The sequence below is a fragment of the Salvelinus sp. IW2-2015 genome, linkage group LG10 (assembly GCF_002910315.2).
Source record: "Salvelinus sp. IW2-2015 linkage group LG10, ASM291031v2, whole genome shotgun sequence".
NCBI lineage: Eukaryota > Metazoa > Chordata > Actinopteri > Salmoniformes > Salmonidae > Salvelinus > Salvelinus sp. IW2-2015.
Window position 1 is genome coordinate 13,294,336 of NC_036850.1, and position 20,571 is coordinate 13,314,906.

General features: G+C 50.4%; 1 protein-coding gene and 1 long non-coding RNA gene across 2 annotated transcripts in view; one reads left to right on the forward strand and one right to left on the reverse strand.

The window, feature by feature from the left end:
• LOC139028316 (uncharacterized) overlaps window positions 1-16,068 on the forward strand; it is a 26,822-nt gene extending 10,754 nt beyond the window's left edge. Inside the window, exons 2-3 of the long non-coding RNA XR_011480491.1 lie at window positions 1,958-2,191; window positions 15,862-16,068. This is a non-coding gene — a long non-coding RNA (uncharacterized lncRNA). The remainder of the gene's footprint in view (window positions 1-1,957; window positions 2,192-15,861) is intronic.
• LOC111969104 (immunoglobulin superfamily DCC subclass member 4-like) overlaps window positions 32-20,571 on the reverse strand; it is a 67,341-nt gene continuing 46,801 nt past the window's right edge. Inside the window, 19 exon segments of the mRNA XM_070445397.1 lie at window positions 32-366; window positions 468-705; window positions 1,973-2,075; window positions 3,118-3,252; window positions 3,379-3,549; window positions 4,595-4,722; window positions 14,321-14,495; window positions 14,630-14,731; window positions 14,945-15,181; window positions 16,554-16,727; window positions 17,104-17,241; window positions 17,681-17,845; window positions 18,145-18,271; window positions 18,273-18,419; window positions 18,421-18,444; window positions 18,446-18,484; window positions 18,487-18,557; window positions 19,176-19,328; window positions 19,651-19,788. Of these exon segments, the coding sequence (XP_070301498.1) occupies window positions 175-366; window positions 468-705; window positions 1,973-2,075; window positions 3,118-3,252; window positions 3,379-3,549; window positions 4,595-4,722; window positions 14,321-14,495; window positions 14,630-14,731; window positions 14,945-15,181; window positions 16,554-16,727; window positions 17,104-17,241; window positions 17,681-17,845; window positions 18,145-18,271; window positions 18,273-18,419; window positions 18,421-18,444; window positions 18,446-18,484; window positions 18,487-18,557; window positions 19,176-19,328; window positions 19,651-19,788 (2,657 nt within the window). The 3' untranslated portion in view covers window positions 32-174.

A 20,571-nucleotide genomic window follows, 5' to 3' on the forward strand; every position in this document is an offset into this window, starting at 1 on the left:
ACCACGCTCGCACACACAAACCACGCTCGCACACACAAACCACGCTCGCACACACAAACCACACTCGCACGCATACACCACGCTCGCACACACACACCACGCTCGCACGCACAAACCACGCTCGCACACACAAACCACGCTCGCACACAAGCCACTTTCTACCCCATCTACCTCTTATTCTTGTACATACAAACACACACACACGCGCACTGACACACACAAACTCTGCTCACATACCTTGCCATTCTCTGTGTTGGTCATGTCCAAAGTTCCATTGTTAAGAGTTGGAGAGTCCTCTGTGATGGTATCCCTGTATTTGGTGATCCGGTTGGCCCAGTTACGACTAACTGACCCATTATAAGCAGCCTGGAGAATGACAAAGTCAGAAGAAAAACACGACTCAACAAGTAACCTTGAAAAGTACTATATTTGTGTTTAGTGTGGTATCCAGTGTCCTGACTACTCACCTTGAGCTCAGCTCCTAGGGCATCGTCCCCTATTCCTACATTACCCATGAGGCTGTGCTCCTCAGTGGGCTCTGTGAGGGGTTGGGTGCGGTCATGGTCATGGTCCAGGCTGCCCAGGGGCATCAGGGTCTCTAGCTCATGGCAATCACTGCATTCTGGCACCATGGTGGGCACAGACCTACACCCATGATGGTACTGTGGGGGCAGAGCAGTGGAGTCCAGCCCTCCAGACACCTCTCTGGTTACACAGCACAGAGGAGGGACACGGGTTAAGGATTAGAGTTATGTCACTGCACATGGTTTAACCTCAGAGTATAAAAACAAGGATGATCATTAACAATTGTGGTTTTTAATAGGAAAACTTCTGGATTTTGCCAATTTTATCTACTTCCCCAGAGTCAGATGAACTCGTGGATACCATTTGTATGTCTCTGCGTCCAGTATGAAGAAAGTTGGAGGTAGGTTCGCGAGCCAATGCTAACTAGCATTAGCGCAATGCCTGGAAGTCTATAGGTATATACTAACATGCTAGCAGATGCCATAGACTTCCAGTCATTGCGCTAACGCGAAACGACCTCTAACTTCCTTCATACTGGACAAAGAGACATGGAAATGGTATCCATGAGTTCATCTGCCTCTGGGGAAGTAGACAAAGGAAGGACTCATTGCCAACATCCTGAAGTATCCTTTTAAAAACAAATATGAGGAATGCATTGTCATAGACAGTCATTACAACTATAACAGTAGGATGAACAACATATTGTCACTCCATCTCAAATTGTGATGGCTAGCTGGATTCACTATAGTACACACTGGTATTCAAACGAGCTAAATACCAAAACAGACAGTAATAATAGTTGTTCTGTATTAATGCAAAATTATTCAAATTTATTCACATCTGAAATGTCAAATGTGCAGCATGAAGACATGGACCCCCCCTGGGTCTCACACAAAAGTCATCCTAATTCTGTAGCTATATAAAACATCTCCAAATCCTCCACTTCTATTTAAATCAGTTTACTGCTCTCCCTGTCAAACCCAATGCAGGGAAACATGACTTTTGTTTCATATTCTTTCCTGCTCATTAACCGCACAGCTTCATAATAGACCAAGAGCAGCCATCCGTGGTGCTCTGTCTTTCAGGACACCACTTGCCCAACATCTGCCTGTCTGTCTCTCTGCTGCTGCAGCTTCTCTCTCTAACACACACACACACACACACACACACACACACACACCACACACACACACACACACACACACACACACACACACACACACACACACACACACACACACACACACACACACACACACACACACACACACACACACACACACACACACACACACACACACACACACACACACACACACACACACACCTTCCCTTACATCTTACAATGCCAGTGAAAGCTTAATGACCCTCAAATCCTAGACGTACATACTAAAGTAGACATACTAAAATAGACAGAGTCATTTGCTTTCAGGTGGCCTCTTCTTACCTGGCCTTGCCGTTGCGGAAGCTGACACACATACAAAGGAGAATGCTGAGCAGCCCCAGACACACACCAACTATGATGCCTGTCACTGCATGGATGTCCAGCTCTATAGAGAACAGGGAACAGCCCAGGAAGGCATGCAGGAAACGGGGAGAGAAAACAGACAAGATACTGGATGAGTGTCTGAACCTGTCAGCACAGGACACAGTTAGAGAACAGAAGGTAAGTGGGAAGATGAATGATAATATACTGTATGATGACAGCCGGATTCCACCGCTCAATCAATTTCAGCGGGCCATGAAGGAACCAATTCACACTTCCAGGGAGGGAGATATTAATTGAGCTTGGGCAATTGCTGTCTATCTGGCAGCAGAGTGGAGAGAGGACAGATGGTGCTCGCTCCGCTCTCGCCCGCCCACCATCCACCTCACCCTCAATCACATTGCATTTACTACTGGCAAGACTGTCTGATGGAGCCGAATATGGGGCAACTCAGCAGGACCAGAATAAACCTGCTACTCGGTCATCTTAGTTTGTCTTTCTCCGTCTCAGTGGTTTCAGCTAATGCCCTGTGCCAACCAGAGGAGGATGGACTCCCATAGCTCCAATGTGGTGACCTTTTGCTTCTGAATGGAGCTCTCTCCTGGCTTGCTTCTAGATGCTCGAATTTAGCTGTTGTGTTCATTATTCTCTGACGGACAAAGTGTAATTGGGCTACAAATAGATAATGATTGATGGAGGTCTCCTTGAGAAGCCCAATGAAACTGCAGTAGTATTCAACAGTGTGCACATATCCTTCTTTCTTTCCCCTGCCAAGCCCATATAGAATGAGCCGCTCCGTCACAGGCCCCTTCACCGTGGTTATAGACAAGGTGTCATCCACAGCTCTTCTGCTTCTCAAAATCAGATATGAAGTTGATTCATAGAGTTCTCCGGGTGCAGCGGCTGCTGAGGTCACCACTCTAATATTCACCTCAGAAAGCCAGAGAGTGATGAGAGATATGACACAGCCTCCTGCAGGCTTCTCTCCCCCACTGGCATTGATGGATTAACCACTTTAAAGGACTCTGTGTGTGTGTGTAGGAAATACTTATGTAAGTGATGACACACACACCATCACAGTATGTATAGACAGTAGACCCACTCACCATATTTCTTGGGAGGAGTGTGCACATCCTTCACTGGGGAGTAAGGCCCCACCCCCACCTCAGTGGACGCCCTCATCTTAAAGAAGTATTGTGTCCCACTAGACAGCCCTGTTACCTCAGCACTCATGATGGTCCCTAAGAGGGAGGGAGAGAGAGGGAGAGGTAGAGGGAGGTAAGTGTGTGAGTCATTAACAGTCCCATTTGCATCCACTTATAGAACCCACACAGTTCCTCGCAACAGCCGCAGATTCAACCACCCACCATCTTGGGAGAGGTTGTTCCACAGGTGCTCAGGCTGGCTGAGGTTGATGGTGTATAGGATCCTGTAGCTGATGATGATGCCATTGGGCTCCACAGGCGGGCGCCAGTTCACCAACACAGAGGAGGAGTCCAAGGCACTGAGCTGCAGRTCCGCTGGGGGGGTGGAGGGTACTGGGGACACAGGGGGGGATGTCAGTAATCACACCACAGAAATAAAGCCCCACAGAGGGCTGGCCACACAGGCTTTGTGTGGCTGGCTGGGACAGGTGTGACACCCTTCTGGGACAAGGTGCCCTCGCCACCTGGTCATATAGGGATGGGACTGGGTCTCAGGTGACAGAGGGCGGTAGTATGGGATCCGGCAGGCAGCTACCCCTGCTGTGTCAAACCAAAGACCCCTACTTCGTTGCCCTGGTAATGAATCCCCTGCTGGCTAGCCCCTCCTGGCCAGTACTCACAAAGCGTCTCAATGCTGATCTAGGATCAGTTTGACCTTTCAGATCGTAATGAATAAGACAGAGAGGACTTGATGTCCCTGGCCCCTCCCTGACACCACTTGGCTGAACTGATTGACGGGCCCTGTCCCAGACAGCTCTTGGCCAACACAAGGGCCACTTCCAACTGGACATTTAATTACAGCCAATTATCTCCCTACGCCCCTAAAGATTAATCCCTTCTCTGTTAACCTGCCTCAATCACACTTGCTCAGTCTCACACAGACACAGTTTTGTATTGCTATCCTTGTGGGGACCAAATAATTGATTCCCATCCAAAATCCCATTTTCTCTAACCCTAAATCTAACCCTAGCCTTAACCCTTTACCTAACCCTAACCCTAACCCCAAACCCCTAACCCTAAAACTAACCTAACCTTAACTCCTAACCCCTAACCTTAATTCTAACCCTAATTGTAACCCTAAACCTAAACCCAACCCATAAGCCTAAAATAGCATTTTTCCCTGTGGGGACCGTCAATCTCCACACTGGTCCGTATTTTCCTTGTTTTACTATACTTGTGAGGACTTCTGGTACCCACAAGGATAGTAAAACAAAAACACACATACACCAACGAACTACACACCTCTGTCAGAAACAAAAACACCCACACAGAGGAAGTGAAAGTGAGCGACAGAGCATATTGAATACAAGCATCCACCTTTATGTTACACTGATGCACAGATTTTTCCACTACACTGATGAGAACAGTAGAGACTTACCGTCAGTGAGAGTGTACTCCTCCACGGTGCCGCTGAAGGGACCAACCATGTCTCCTCCATTGGACTGCACAGCCAGCTCATAGCGGGTGTGGGGTTTTAGCGCCCCCAAGAGGATCTCCTGAGCAGAGCTGCAAAACACAGTTTGGGAGAGAAAAAAATGAATGAATGAATCACAAATGGGAAAACTTGCACATCCTTCTTTCCATTCATAACCTGAATATCGATTTAGCCAGTCTGGAAGAAATATTACATTTCAATAAAAAGGGCTTCTTTAATGTGATCAACTTCAGATAATGGAATTTGGAACTTCCATTTTCCTCTAAAAGAGGCTCGATATCTATTCTATTATCCTGTGTTTGACCCAGGACCAGGGGATGTGTTGTGTTTGGGATGGTCCCTGACTGACCTGGTGTAGTAGGAGACCAGGGGATGTGTTGTGTTTGGGATGGTCCCTGACTGATCCTCGACTGACGCTGGTGTGTAGGAGACCAGGAGATGTGTTGTGTTTGGGATGAGTCCCCTGACTGACCTGTGTAGTAGGCAGACCAGGGGTGTGTTTGTGTTTGTGGATGGTCCCTGACTGAACCTGGTGTAGTCAGGAGACTCAGGGGGATGTGTCGTGTTGTGGTGGTTCCTGAACTGACCTGGTGTACGTAGGACCAGGAGATGTGTTGTGTTTGGGATGTACCCCTGACTGACCTGGTGTAGTAGGGAGACCAGGGGATGGTCGGTTTGGGATGTCCGACTAACCTGGTGTAACGTAGGAGACCAGGAGATGTGTTCGTGTTTGGGATGGTCCCTGACTGACCCTGGTGTAGTAGGAGACCAGGAGATGTGTTGTGTTGGGATGGTCCCGTGACTGACCTGGTGTAAAGTAGGAGACCAGGGGGTGTGGTCCGTTTGGGTGGTCCCTGACTGAACCTGGTGTAGTAGGAGACCAGGAGATGGTGTTTGTGTTTGGGATGGTCCTGACTGACCTGGGTGTTAAGTAGGAGACCAGGGGATGTGTTCGTGTGTTTTGGGATGGTCCCTGACTGACCTGGTGTAGTAGGAGACCCAGAGAATGATGTCCTGTGTTTGGGATGGTCCCCTGACTGACCTGGTGTAGTAGGAGCGACCAGGGGAGATGTGTTGTGTTTGGGATGGTCCCTCTGACTGACCTGGTGTAGTAGGAGACCGGGGATGTGTGTTTGGGCCTGCTGCCCTTGTGGGAGACCGGTGGTCCTGATTTGATCCTGTGACCTGGTGTAGTAGGAGACCAGGAGATGTGTTTGTGTTTGGGATGGTCCCTGACTGCCTGGTGTAGTAGGAGCCAGGGGATGTGTCGTGTTGGGATAGGTCCCTGACTGACCTGGTTGTAGTAGGAGACAGGCGATGATGTTGTGTTTGGGATGGTCCCTGGACTGGACCTGGTGTAGTAGGAGACAGGGATGTGTCGTGTTTTGGGAATGGTACCCTGACCTGACCTGGTGTAGTAGGGAGACAGGGGATGTGTGTGTTTGGGATGGTCCTTGACTGAACCTGGTGTAGTAGGAGACCGGGAATGTGTTCGTGTTTGGGATGGTCCCTGACTTCGGAGTCCAGAGTGTTGTGTTTGGATGGTCACGACTGAGAGGAGCCAGGGGATGTGTCGTGTTTGGAGATGGTCCCTGACTGACGCATGGGTGTATAGGAGACCAGGAGATGTGTTGTGTTTGGGATGTGTCCCTGACTGACCCTGGTTAGTAGGAGGCAGGATGTGTGTGTTTGGGAATGGTCCTGCTGACTGGTGTACGTAGGAGACCAAGGGATGTGTTGTGTTTTGGGATGGTCCCTGACTGACCTGGTGTAGTAAGGAGACCAGGAGATTGTGTTGGGTTGTTTGGGATGGTCCTGACTGACTGGTGTAGTGGAGACAGGGGATGTGTTGTGTTTTGGGATGGTCCCTTGATGACCTGGTGTGGTAGAGGACCAGGGAATGTGGTGTGTTTGGGATGGTCCTGACTGACCTGGTGTAGTAGGGACGCAGAGGGAATTGTTGTGGTTTGGGGATGGTCCCTGAACTGACGCTGGTGTACGTCAGGAGACGCAGGAGATGTGTCGTGTTTGGGATGGTCGCGACTGATGTTTTTGTTATTGACAGGATGGGGGTTGATTCCCTGAATGCTGTTAGTAGGAGACCAGGAGATGTGTTGTGTTTGGGATGGTGCCCTCGACTGACCTGGTGTGTAGGAGACCAGGGGATTTGTCGTTGTTTTGGGATGGTCCCTGACTGGACCTGGTGGTAGTAGGAGACGCAGGAGATGTTGGTTTGTGTTTGGGATGGTCCCTGACTGACCTGGGTAGTGGGACCAGGGGATTGTGTGTTTGGGATGTCCTGACTACCTGGTGGTAGTAGGAAGCCAGGACGATGTGTTGTGTTTTGGGATGGTCCCTGACTGAACCTGGTGTGAGTAGGAGACCAGGGAATGTGTTGTGTTTTGGGATGGTCCATGAACTGACCCTGGTGGTAGTAGGAGACCATGGGATGTGTTGTGTTTGAGGATGGTCCTGACATGACCTGGTGTAGTAGGAGACAGGGATGTGTCGTGTTTGCGTGATGGTTCCCTGCGTCGAACCTGGTGTAGTAGGAGACCAGGAGATGTGTTGTGTTGGGATGGTCCCTGACTGACCTGGTGTAGTAGGAGACCAGGGGATGTGTCGTGTTTGGGATGGTCCCTGACTGACCTGGTGTAGTAGGAGACCAGGAGATGTTTGTGTTTGGGATGGTCCCTGACTGACCTGGTGTAGTAGGAGACCAGGGGATGTGTCGTGTTTGGGATGGTCCTGACTGACCTGGTGTAGTAGGAGACCAGGAGAATGTGTTGTGTTTGGGAATGGTCCCTGACTGACCTGTGTATGTAGGAGCCAAGGGATGTGTCGTGTTTGGGATGGTCCCTGACTGACCTGGTGTAGTAGGAGACGCGGGGATGTGTGTGTTTGGGATGGTCCCTGACTGACCTGGTGTAGTAGGAGACCAGGAGATGTGTCGTGTTTGGGATGGTCCCTGACTGACCTGGTGTAGTAGGAGACCAGGGATGTGTTGTGTTTGGGAATGTCCCTGACTGACCTGGTGTAGTAGGAGACCAGGGGATGTGTTGTGTTTTGGGATGGTCCTGACGACGTGGTGTAGTAGGAGACCAGGGATGTGTGTGTTTGGATGGTCCTGACTGACCTGGTGTAGTAGGAGACCAGGGATGTGTTGTGTTTGGGATGTCCCTGACTGACCTGGTGTAGTAGGAGACCAGGAGATGTGTTTGTTGGGATGGTCCCTGACGACCTGGTGTGTAGGGAGACCGAGGGATGTTGTGTTTGGGATGGGTCCCTGACTGACCTGGTTAGTAGGAGACCAGGAGATGTGTTGGTGTTTGGGATGGTCCCTGACTGACCTGGTGTAGTAGGAGACCAGGGAATGTGTTCGTGTTTGGGATGGTCCCTGACTAGACCTGGTGTAGTAGGAGACCAGGGATGTGTGTGTTTGGGATGGTCCCTGACTGACCTGGTGTAGTAGGAGACCAGGAGATGTGTTCGTGTTTGGATGGTCCCTGACTGACCTGGTGTAGTAGGAGACCAGGGGATGTGTGTGTTTGGGATGGTCCCTGACTGACCTGGTGTAGTAGGAGACCAGGGATGTGTTGTGTTTGGGATGTCCCTGACTGACCTGGTGTAGTAGGAGACCAGGGGATGTGTTGTGTTGGGATGGTCCCTGACTGACCTGGTGTAGTAGGAGACAGGAATGTGTTGTGTTTGGGATGGTCCCTGACTGACCTGGTGTAGTAGGAGACCAGGATGTGTTGTTTTGGGATGGTCCCTGACTGACCTGGTGTAGTAGGAGACCAGGAGATGTGTTTGTGTTTGGGATGGTCCCTGACTGACCCTGGTGTAGTAGGAGACCAGGGATGTGTCGTGTTTGGGATGGTCCCTGACTGACCTGTGTAGTAGGAGACCAGGAGATGTGTTGTTTGGGATGGTCCCTGACTGCCTGGTGTAGTAGGAGACCAGGGATGTGTCGTGTTTGGATGGGTCCCTGACTGACCTGGTGTAGTAGGAGACCAGGAAGATGTGGTTGTGTTTGGGATGGTCCTGACTGACCTGGGTAGTAGGAGACAGGAGATGTGTTGGTGTTTGGGATGGTCCCTGACTGACCTGGTGTAGTAGGAGACCAGGAGATGTGTTGTGTTTGGATGGTCCCTGACTGACCTGGTGTAGTAGGAGAACCAGGAGATGTGTTGTGTTGGATGGTCCCTGACTGACCTGGTGTAGTAGGAGACCAGGGATGTGTTGTGTTTGGGATGGTCCCTGACTGACCTGGTGTAGTAGGAGACCAGGAGATGTGTTGTGTTTGGATGGTCCCTGACTGACCTGGTGTAGTAGGAGACCAGGGATGTGTCGTGTTTGGGATGGTCCTGACTGACCTGTGTAGTAGGAGACCAGGGATGTGTGTGTTTGGGATGGTCCCTGACTGACCTGGTGTAGTAGGAGAACCAGGAGATGTGGTCGTGTTTGGGATGGTCCCTGACTTGACCTGGTGTAGTAGGAGACCAGGAGGATGTGTTGTGTTTGGGTGGTCCCTGACTGACCTGTGTAGTAAGGAGACCAGGAGATGTGTTGTGTTTGGGATGGTCCCTGACTGACCTGGTGTAGTTAGGAGCCAAGGGATGTGTTGTGTTTTGGGATGGTCCCTGACTGACCTTGGTGTAGTAGGAGACCAGGAGATGTGTTGTGTTTGGATGTCCCTGACTGACCTGGTGTAGTAGGAGACCAGGGATGTGTTGTGTTTGGGATGGTCCCTGACTGACCGTGTAGTAGGAGACCAGGAGATGTGTTGTGTTTTGGGATGGTCCCTGACTGACCTGGTGTAGTAGGAGACCAGGGGATGTGTCGTTTGGGATGGTCCCTGACTGACCTGGTGTGTAGGACCAGGAGATGTTTTTTGTGTTGGGATGTCCCTGACTGACCTGGTGTAGTAGGAGACCAGGGATGTTCGTGTTTGGATGGTCCCTGACTGACCTGGTGTAGTAGGAGACCAGGAGATGTGTTGTGTTTGGGATGGTCGCCTGACTGACCTGGTGTAGAAGGAGACCAAGGGGAAGTGTCGTGTTTGGATGGTCCCTGACTGACCTGGTGTAGTAGGAGACAGGAGATGTGTTTGTGTTTGGGATGGGTCCCTGACTGACCTGGTGTAGTAGGAGACCAGGGATGTGTTGTGTTTTGGGATGGTCCCTGACTGACCTGGTGTAGTAGGGACCAGGGATGTGTCGTGTTTGGGATGGTCCCTGACTGACTGGTGTAGTAGGAGACCAGGGAGATGTGTTGGTTTTTGGATGGTCCCTGACTGACCTGGTGTAGTAGGAGACCAGGAGATGTGTTGTGTTGGGATGGTCCCTGACTGACCTGGTGTATAGGAGACAGGAGATGTGTTGTGTTTGGGATGGTCCCTGACTGACCTGGTAGGTAGGAGACCAGGAGATGTGTTGTGTTTGGGATGGTCCCTGACTGACCTGGTGTAGTAAGGGACCAGGGGATGTGTCGTGTTTGGGATGGTCCCTGACTGACCTGGTGTAGTAGGAGACCAGGAGATGTGTTGTGTTTGGGATGGTCCCTGACTGACCTGGTGTGTAGGAGACCAGGGATGTGTCGTGTTTGGGATGGTCCCTGACTGACCTGGTTGTGTAAAGGAGACCAGGGATGTGTCGTGTTTGGGATGGTCCCTGACTGACCTGGTGTAGTAGGAGACCAGGGATGTGTCGTGTTTGGGATGGTCCCTGACTGACCTGGTGTAGTAGGAGACCAGGAGATGTGTGTGTTTGGGATGGTCCACTGACCTGATGGTTAGTAGGAGACCGGAGATTGTTGTGTTTGGGATGGTCCCTGACTGACCTGGTGTAGTAGGAGACCAGGGGATGTGTTGTGTTTGGATGTCCTGACTGACCTGGTGTAGTAGGAGACCAGGCAGATGTGTTGGTTTGGATGGTCCCTGACTGACCTGGTGTAGTAGGACGACCAGGGTGATGTGTTGTGGTGTTTGGGATGGTCCCTGACTGACTGGTGTAGTAGGAGACCAGGGAGATGTGTTGTGTTTGGGATGGTCCCTGACTGACCTGTGTAGTAGGAGACCAGATGTGTCGTGTTTTGGGATGGTCCCTGACTGACCTGGTGTAGTAGAGAACCAGGAGATGTGTTGTGTGTTGGGATGGTCCCTGACTGACCTGGTGTAGTAGGAGACCAGGAGATGTCGTCGTGTTTGGAGATGGTCCCTGACATGACCTGGTGTAGTAGGAGACAGGGGATGTGTGTGTGTTTGGGATGGTCCCTGACTGACCTGGTGTAGTAGGAGACCAGGAGATGTGTTGTGTTTGGATGGTCCCTGACTGACCTGGTGTAGTAGGAGACCAGGGATGTGTTTGTGTTTGGGATGGTCCCCTGACTGACCTGGTGTGTAGGAGCCAGGAGATGTGTTTTTGTTGGGATGGTCCCTGACTGACCTGGTGTAGTAGGAGACCAGGGATGTGTTGTGTTTGGGATGGTCCCTGACTTGACCTGGTGTAGTAGGAGACCAGGAGATGTGTTGTGTTTGGGATGGTTCCCTGACTACCTGGTGTAGTAGGAGACCAGGGGATGTTGTCGTGTTTGGATGGTCCCTGCTGACCTGGTGTAGTAGGAGACCAGGAGATGTGTTGTGTTTGGGATGGTCCCTGACTGACCTGGTGTAGTAGGAGACCAGGGGATGTGTTCGTGTTTGGGATGGTCCCTGACTGACCTGTGTTAGTAGGAGACCAGGGAGATGTGGTTGTGTTTGGGATGGTCCCCTGACCTGACTGTGTGTAGTAGGAGACCAGGGGATGTGTCGTGTTTGGGATGGTCCTGACTGACCTGGTGGTAAGGAGACCAGGAGATGTGTTGTGTTTGGATGGTCCCGACTGACCTGGTGTAGTCAGGAGACCAGGGGATGGTGTTGTGTTGGGATGGTCCCTGACTGACCTGGTGTAGTAGGAGACCAGGAGATGTGTCGTGTTTGGGATGGTCCCTGACTGACCTGGTGTAGTAGGGACCAGGAAGATGTGTTGTGTTTGGGATGGTCCCTGACTGACCTGGTGTAGTAGGAGACCAGGAGATGTGTGTGTTTGGGATGGTCCCTGACTGACCTGGTGTAGTAGGAGACCAGAGATGTGTTGTGTTGGGATGGTCCCTGACTGACCTGGTGTAGTAGGAGACAGGAGATGTGTTGTGTTTGGGATGGTCCCTGACTGACCTGGTGTAGTAGGAGACCAGGGGATGTGTCGTGTTTGGGATGGTCCCTGACTGACTGGTGTAGTAGGAGACCAGGAGATGTGTTGTGTTTGGATGGTCCCTGACTGACCTGGTGTAGTAGGAGACCAGGGGGATGTGTTGTGTTTGGGATGGTCCCTGACTGACCTGGTGTGTAGGAGACCAGAGGGATGTGTTGTGTTTTGGGATGGTCCCTGACTGAACCTGGTGTAGTAGGAGACCAGGAGATGTGTTGTGTTTGGATGGTCCTGACTGACCTGGTGTAGTAGGAGACCAAGGGATGTGTCGTGTTTGGGAGGTCCTGACTGACCTGGTGTAGTAGGAGACCAGGAGATGTTTGGTTTTGTGTTTGGGAATGGTCCCTGACTGACCTGGATGTAGTAGGAGACCGGGGATGTGTTGTGTGTTTGGGATGGTCCTGACTGACGCTGGTGTAGTAGGAGACCAGGGGATGTGTCGGTGTTTGGGATGGTCCCTGACTGACCTGGTGTTAGTGGAGACCAGGAGATGTGTTGTGTTTGGGATGGTCCCTGACTGACCTGGTGTAGTAGGAGACCAGGGATGTGTCGTGTTTGGGATGGTCCCTGACTGACCTGGTGTAGTAGGAGACCAGGGGATGTGTGTTTTGGGATGGTCCCTGGACGACCTGGTGTAGTAGGAGACAGGATGTGTTGTGTTTGATGGTCCCTGACTGACCTGGTGTAGTAGGAGACCAGGGATGTGTTGTTTGGGATGGTCCCTGACTGACCTGGTGTAGTACGGAGACCAGGGATGTGTCGTGTTTGGGATGGTCCCTGACTGACTGGTGTAGTAGGAGACCAGGAGATGTGTTGTGTTTGGATGGTCCCTGACTGACCTGGTGTAGTAGGAGACCAGGGGATGTGTCGTGTTTGGGATGGTCCCTGACTGACCCTGGTGTAGTAGGAGACCAGGGATGTGTTGTTGTTTGGAGTGGTCCCTGACTGACCTGGTGTAGTAGGAGACCAAGGGATGTGTCGTGTTTGGGATGGTCCCTGACTGACTGGTGTAGTAGGAGACCAGGAGATGTGTTGTGTTTGGGATGGTCCCTGACTGACCTGGTGTTAGTAGGAGACCAGGGGATGTGTCGTGTTTGGGATGGTCCCTGACTGACCTGGTGTAGTAGGAGACCAGGAGATGTGTTGTGTTTGGGATGGTCCCTGACTGACCTGGTGTAGTAGGAGACCCAGGGGATGTGTTGTGTTTGGGATGGTCCTGACTGACCTGGTGTAGTAGGAGACCAGGGATGTGTCGTGTTTGGGATGGTCCCTGACTACCTGGTGTAGTAGGAGACCAGGAGAGTGTTGTGTTTGGATGGTCCCTGACTGACCTGGTGTAGTAGGACCAGGAGATGTGTTGTGTTTGGGATGTCCCTGACTGACCTGGTGTAGTAGGAGACCAGGAGATGTGTTGTGTTTGGGATGGTCCCTGACTGACCTGGTGTAGTAGGAGAACCAAGGAGTGTGTTGTGTTTGGGATGGTCCCTGACTGACCTGTGTAGTAGGAGACCAGGGGATGTGTCGTGTTTGGATGGTCCCTGACTGACCTGGTGTAGTAGGAGACCAGGGGATGTGTTGTGTTTGGGATGGTCCCTGACTGACCTGGTGTAGTAGGAGACCAGGAGATGTGTTGTGTTTGGGATGGTCCCTGACTGACCTGGTGTAGTAGGAGACCAGGGGATAGTGTCGTGTTTGGGATGGTCCTGACTGACCTGGTGTAGTTAGGAGACCAGGAGATGTGTTGGTGTTGGGATGGTCCCTGACTGACCTGGTGTAGTAGGAGACCAGGGATGTGTTGTGTTTGGGATGTCCCTGACTGACCTGGTGTATAGGAAGACCAGGGGATGTGTCGTGTTTGGGATGGTCCTGACTGACCTGGGTGTAGTAGGAGACCAGGAGATGTTGTTGTGTTTGGGATGGTCCCTGACTGACCTGGTGTAGTAAGGAGACCAGGGATGTGTCGTGTTTGGGATGTCCCTGACTGACCTGGTGTAGTAGGAGACCAGGGAGATGTGTTGTGTTTTGGGATGTCCCTGACTGACCTGGTGTAGTAGGAGACCAGGGGATGTGTTGTGTTGGATGTCCCTGACTGACCTGGTGTAGTAGAGACCAGGGGATGTGTTTGTGGTTTGGGATGGTCCCTGACTGACCTGTGTAGTAGCAGACCAGGGGATGTGTCGTGTTTGGATGGTCCCTGACTGACCTGGTGTATAGGAGACCAGGAGATGTGTTGTGTTTGGGATGGTCCCTGCTGACCTGGTTGTAGTAGGAGACCAGGGATGTGTTCGTGTTTGGGATGGTCCCTGACTGACCTGGTGTAGTAGGAGACCAGGGGATGTTGTGTGTTTGGGATGGTCCCTGACTGACCTGGTGTAGTAGAGACCAGGAGATGTGTTGTGTTTGGGATGGGTCCCTGACTGACCTCGTGTAGTAGGAACAAGATCTGATGCCGGCCGGGCTGCAGCGTACGGTGTAGTTGATGATGCGGACGTTGCTGAAGCGAGGTTTCTCCCAGCGCAGCCAGATGGATGTGGAGCTGTTGGCTGTAGCCTTGATGCTGCTGGGGGGCAGGGGAGGGGGGTTCCCCTTAGGGGGTGCTGCAAAAACACACACAGACAGTTTATACACAAATAGTGGTTTGTACAGACTTTCTTTAACTCTGACAGACAGAATAGAATGACACACGCTCGCACGCACACACACACACACACACACCGATGAATAGACACACCTTTGCCATGTGCCTTCTCTGTCCTGCCCTTCCATCCTGCAGCATAGCCATCCGTCTGCTTATTGAAGGCCCACACCTTCACTTCATATAGTCTGTCAGGGACTGACACACACACACACACACACACAGAAATATATAGAAACGTATCGCAACACATAAACACACCAAATTATACATAACCACAAGAAAGCCTGGCATAATGACCACGAGGTCCAAACATGTTATTAAGAGTCACATTTTTCCATACAAATATTATCACCTGGAGGAGTAGGAAGGGATTTAAACAACACCGGCATGTGAACATCCCAGACTCACCCAGACTAGAGACCTCATGATGTTTGACCCTCTTGCGGAGCTTGATGGTGTGGGCCTCCATCCTCCTCACCCGCTCCCTCTCAGGATGAGTCTCCCCATTGGTCAGCTCTTCACCAACCACCTCCCTGCAAAAGAGCTTGTAGCCGGAGATCTGCGTGTGATTGGGCGGGGGCTGCCATGTGACATGGAGGGAGTTCATTTTGGCCCTAACCTTCAGCTCTGTGGGAGCAAAGATCACTGGGAAAGACGAAAAGCAAACAAGGKGCCAGCATGAAACAACATTACTGGAGCTTATAACATGATTCAACAAAACAAGATCCAGGCATTGATTTATTGTACCAACTCAATTTGACAATCTCCCAATGACTATAACATTAAATAATATAATTCTATAGACCTGGATCTAGAACAGGTGCCACCTTAATTGGGGAGGATGGGATTATAGTAATAGTTTATGATAATTAATGGAATGGTATCAAATGGTTTCTGTGTGTTCAAATACCATTCCATTTCTTCTATTCCAGCCATTATTATGAGCCGTCCTCCCCTCAGCAGCTTCTTGTAATCCACATGAACTGACAATGAGGCCCTATTCGGTGCGATTTTCTTCTTGTGTGTATTAACAGATTTTCTTCTCATGTGAATTAATGGCATTCGTGAGAGCTTACTCACTGTAGAGAAAAGGATTGAATAGATTTCTGTTAATTTCTTCTAAATGAATCTTCTGCCTACCAAGAGGCACAGTCAGCCATGTTGCCTTGCCCCTGAATGGAGAGCAATTGTATGGCTGATGCAAATGTGTAGGTGAAGGTGTATTCACCACATGACACTGCCGAGCCATGAACAGTCAGCTTGAATGGAAGGCTGCAGTGTTCTTTTTTCCCATTGCTCGTCTTTTTCTGGTTCCTCTTTTCCAGTTTTCCCGGTTTTGACCATTCTGCCTGCCCTGAGCCTGCCTGCCGTTCTGTACCTTGTCACACCACTCTGGATTATTGACCTCTGCCTGCCCTGACTCCAAGACTGCCTGCCGTTCTGTATTTTATGGACTCTGATCTGGATTACTGACCTCTGCCTGCCCTTGACCTGTCGTTTTGTCTGACCCCTGTTCTAGTAATAAACTTTTGTTACTTCGACACTGTCTGCATCTGAGTCTTCTCCTGAAACGTGATAGTTATAGCATGAGAATGGGAAAGTGGAGGCTGCTCTTATGGACAAGGATAAAAATAATATATATGGATATCAGTTTTACTACATCTATCATTTGTTTATGGTGTGCTTCTGTAAGTTATTACTGCATGCCTGACAAGCATTTCGCTACACCCGCAATAACATCTGCTAAACACGTGTATAAAATGTGATTTTTGATTAGGATTTTCTGAAACGTTGTTCCCCCTGCTGCTGTCTTGATTGGACCCAGGTCTATCTTGAGAAATACATTTTATCTCAATGAGATTACCTGGATAAATAAAGGTTAAGGACCATACCGGGTCAGGTCACTTATTGTGGTGGATATTGATGCTGAAGTTGAAGGGTGTGTGTGTGTGTGTGAGAGAGTGAGAGACACACACACACACACACACACACACACATACAGAGAGAGAGGTCTCACCCATGCTGTGGTTAAAGTGGTCTGGGGTGTGGTGCTGGTTCCACTCTGACGGCACACCAAAGCCTGCTCCCGTTCCCGCTGCCATCCTCAGTCGATAGGCCTGGTTAGGCAGCAGCTCCCGCAAGGTAAGCTGAGTCTCATTCCCCCCCACCTCCACAGAAAACACGTTGTCCACTGCAGTAAACACACACACACACACACACATTAGACGCAACCCATCTTCTTGAAAGGCCACTCATGGCACACTATCACCACAATCCATTATCCTATTATGTAAGACCTGATGACTCATTGTATACCATGGATAGAACAGAACACTTTATGCTTTGGGCTTATACCCTAAGTCACTCTTCAATACTTAATGTTTAGAATCTACAATTGTTCTTAGAGCCAAAATGTGTGTGACTGAGTTTAAGAGTCTTTTGTAGTCGTGCCTTCCGGAAACATGAACACATGTACCACCACGTTCTAATACCAGACAGCGTTGTAATAACACAAGACAGCAGTGTAGTACTGTGGCCTCCGTGCCAGTAGATGGCGCTGGGCTCACCCTGTTCCAGTGTGGAGTAGTCGATGCGGTAGCGGGTGACAGCTCCTCTGCTGTGCTGGGAGGACAGGGGCAGCCACATCACTCTGATGTCTGTAGGAGAGGTGCTGAGCAGGGACAGCTGTGGAGGGGCACTGGGTACTGTGGGGTAGAGCATGGCAGGACATTCTTAGTATTAACGTGCCATTACAGCTAACCCTGGATCTAGTGTCTGGTGACTTAAGTAGCCTATCATATTCTCTGGAGGGGTACAGGGGAGTAGAGCATGTCAGATCAGGTACAGGACACTCTTAGTATCCATACATCAACCATACTATTCTACAGGCTACTAAACCACTTTATTCATTACATTAGCTTTTAGCAACAAAGTAGAATCACATAGTTAGTTGATGGGTAACAATATCTACTTTTGTGCGTCATTCGTGTATAATATAGGTCGTATTACAGTTGACCGCGTCGTGCGGTCTATTTGTTCTCAAGTGTATGATGACTCATGTATGCTGTCATATGGATTAGATCTAACCGTGTCACTGTTATTTTCCTTTGAGAAGTGAGGTCTGTGGTCTTCACGCCTACTCACCGTCCTCCAGCATCTCCACGGCGACGGGCCGTGACGGGCGGCTGGCTCCCATGGGGGAGTAGGCCACCACGTAGAAGGTATAGGCTGTGTGTGGCAGTAGCTCCTTCACATGGTACTCTGTGGTGTCGTTGTTCACAGCAAACTGGTATTCCATGTGATCAGAGCCTGTGGACCACACAAGCTCAGTGTTTAACCAGGACAGCACAGGACACACTCAGCCTGACCTGACAGTGGCATTCTCTACCATGCTACCAGGGAACCAGGCACCTATGTATGTTAATGCCTATACCCTTGAAACTAGCTAGCATCCTTGTGGATAGATATCATACGTACAAGCCTGTAGGTTTGTCCATCACACACACACACACACACACACACACACACACACACAACACACACACACACACACCCACACACACACACAACACACACACACACCACACCACACACACACACACACACACCTGAAGTGGGCTGGTAGTGCACAGAGAAGCCTATAATCTGGTCATGTTGTGTCGGGCCGTTCCAGGTGAGGAGGGCGGTGGTGCTTGATTGGGGCGTGGCAGAGAGCTGGTGTGGTGGCTGGGGTAGAACCCTCTCTCACAATGACAGACAGCTTGGCTGTGGCGCAGGCCGTCCCCAGAGCATTGTCGGCGATGCACTGGTAGTACCCTGCGTCGTCCAGGCCCAGCTGGTTGATGAGCAGCACCCCAGGGCTCTGGGTCTTCACCCGCCCGTTAGGACTTGACCGGCTTGCCATTCTTTCAGCCAGTGCAGTGCCGGGGGGAGCTCCCCAGAGCTGTTTACACACAAACTTGGCTGTGGTTTCCCCGAGAGAGAGACACCGTCTCTGGGGGCTGGAGGATCACTGGTGGGGCTGGGGAGAATGCAAATAGAGAAACATCCTTCTTAGGAAAAAAATAATCCTTCACAGCAGCATATATTACAATTTTAATAAAGGACCAGAGCTGCACGATCGAAGCCAAACTGCAAACGAGCTCTAAGACCGAAGCCAAACATGCAAACCAGAGCTCTAAGTCAAGCCAAATGCACTCTAGACAAGCACACAAATCAGCCAAAGGACACAAAAGAGCTCTAAGACGAAGGCCAAACATGCAAACCAGAGTCTGAAGACCAAAAGCTCAAACATGCAAACCAAGGCTCAGAACCACTAACGAGCTCTGAAGCCAAAACATGCAAACCAGAGCTCTAGACCAAAGTCCCAAACATGCAAACCAGAGCTCTAAGACCAAAGAACAGCAACCAACTCTAGCAAAGCAAACATGCAAAACCAGAGCTCTAAGACCAAAGCCAAACATGCAAACCATAGCTCTAAGACCAAAGCCAAACATGCAAACCAGAGCTCTAAGACCAAAGCCAAACATGCAAACCAGAGCTCTAAGACCAAAGCCAAACATGCAAACCAGAGCTCTAAGACCGAAGCCAAAAATGCAATCTATACCACATTTTCACACTCACATATTCTTCTTCTTACCTGGCACATGCAGTTCAGCTGCAGCTATGACAAACTCGCGGGTCTTGGGTTTGTTGGCACGGCAGACGTAGACCCCCGCATGGTTACGCCGTGTGTTGGGGATCACCAGGTTAGTTTCCAGGACAACCACGTCGGTGGCGATGGGCTTCCCGTCTGTGTCCAGGAGAAAGAGCAGAAAGGAACAGAAGAGACAAGCGATTTCAGAGAAAAAAAATATCGTTGTGACATTGGTAGTGAGCCTATTTTTATTGTATTTTTTTTATTTCACTAGGCAAGTCAATTAAGAACAAATGATTATTTACAATGGCGGCCTACCCCGGCCAAACCCAGACGACACTGGGCCAATTGTGCGCCGCCCTATGGGACTCCCAATCAAGGCCGGATGTGATACAACCTGGAATCGAACCAGGTACTGTTCTGGTACTCGGGAGCCCCTGTAGATGGACCGATGAGAGGGATTGAGAGAGAGTCTTACCCTGTCTGCTCCAGGACACCAGGGGTTTGGGCTGCCCGCCCTGGGCCATGCACTCCATCACCGCTGGACGCCCCTGCACCACCGTGGCATTCTGAGGAGGTGCCACGATCACTACCTCACTTTGGGCAGGGCCAGGACCTGCGCACACAGACACAACACAGACACAACACAGACACACACAGGAATCAACACACACAACCGACTCTAACCATCAATGTCTCATATCAGACAGCATCATTCTAACGCGGCGTACCACAAATGACCTACTAATGAACTCAGCACCACAACCCTGCCTAAACTATCTGATGTAAGACAATGCTGGGGCCCTTGTCAGAAATCTCAGACTTTCGACTTCAGTGAGTTTAAGACAACTGGGAATGGTCATCCAGCTCGGAATTCCAAGCCTTTGGGGAGTTTTGCTCGCGAGAGTTTCTATGGTTTTGATAGCATTTTGCGACTTTTTCCCAAACAATTCTGTCACAAACGAGAATGGGAGAAGCTGTCTGTGTAACAAAAATCACAGTAACGGTGCACACACAGGCAGAGAAGCACAAGGGAAGGGGGCTTGCGGCAGGAGAGGGGGCAAAAACGCAACGTCGGGGACCGCAGCTGTGCCGCAGCAAGGCCAATTGGTGCTGTGACGTCGTCGCGGCAATGCCAAACGTCCTCTAGCGACTTCTAGCAACAAATCAAGGAGCCAATAGAGATTCTCACTGAAAAATTGTTGGCAACACTGTTTAGGACAGCTAGCAGCACTGTCAGGAAGAGGAGTGGAGGAGACCGAGTTAGCTACTAGCCTGGTTAAACCAGAAAGAATGCTGCACAACCAGGCTAGCTAGCTACCCCAATGGGCTTAAGAGAGGAGCAGAAGGCTCTATATAGTATGTATGCTAAACTTCCTTTGGGAGTCACTTTGTAGAG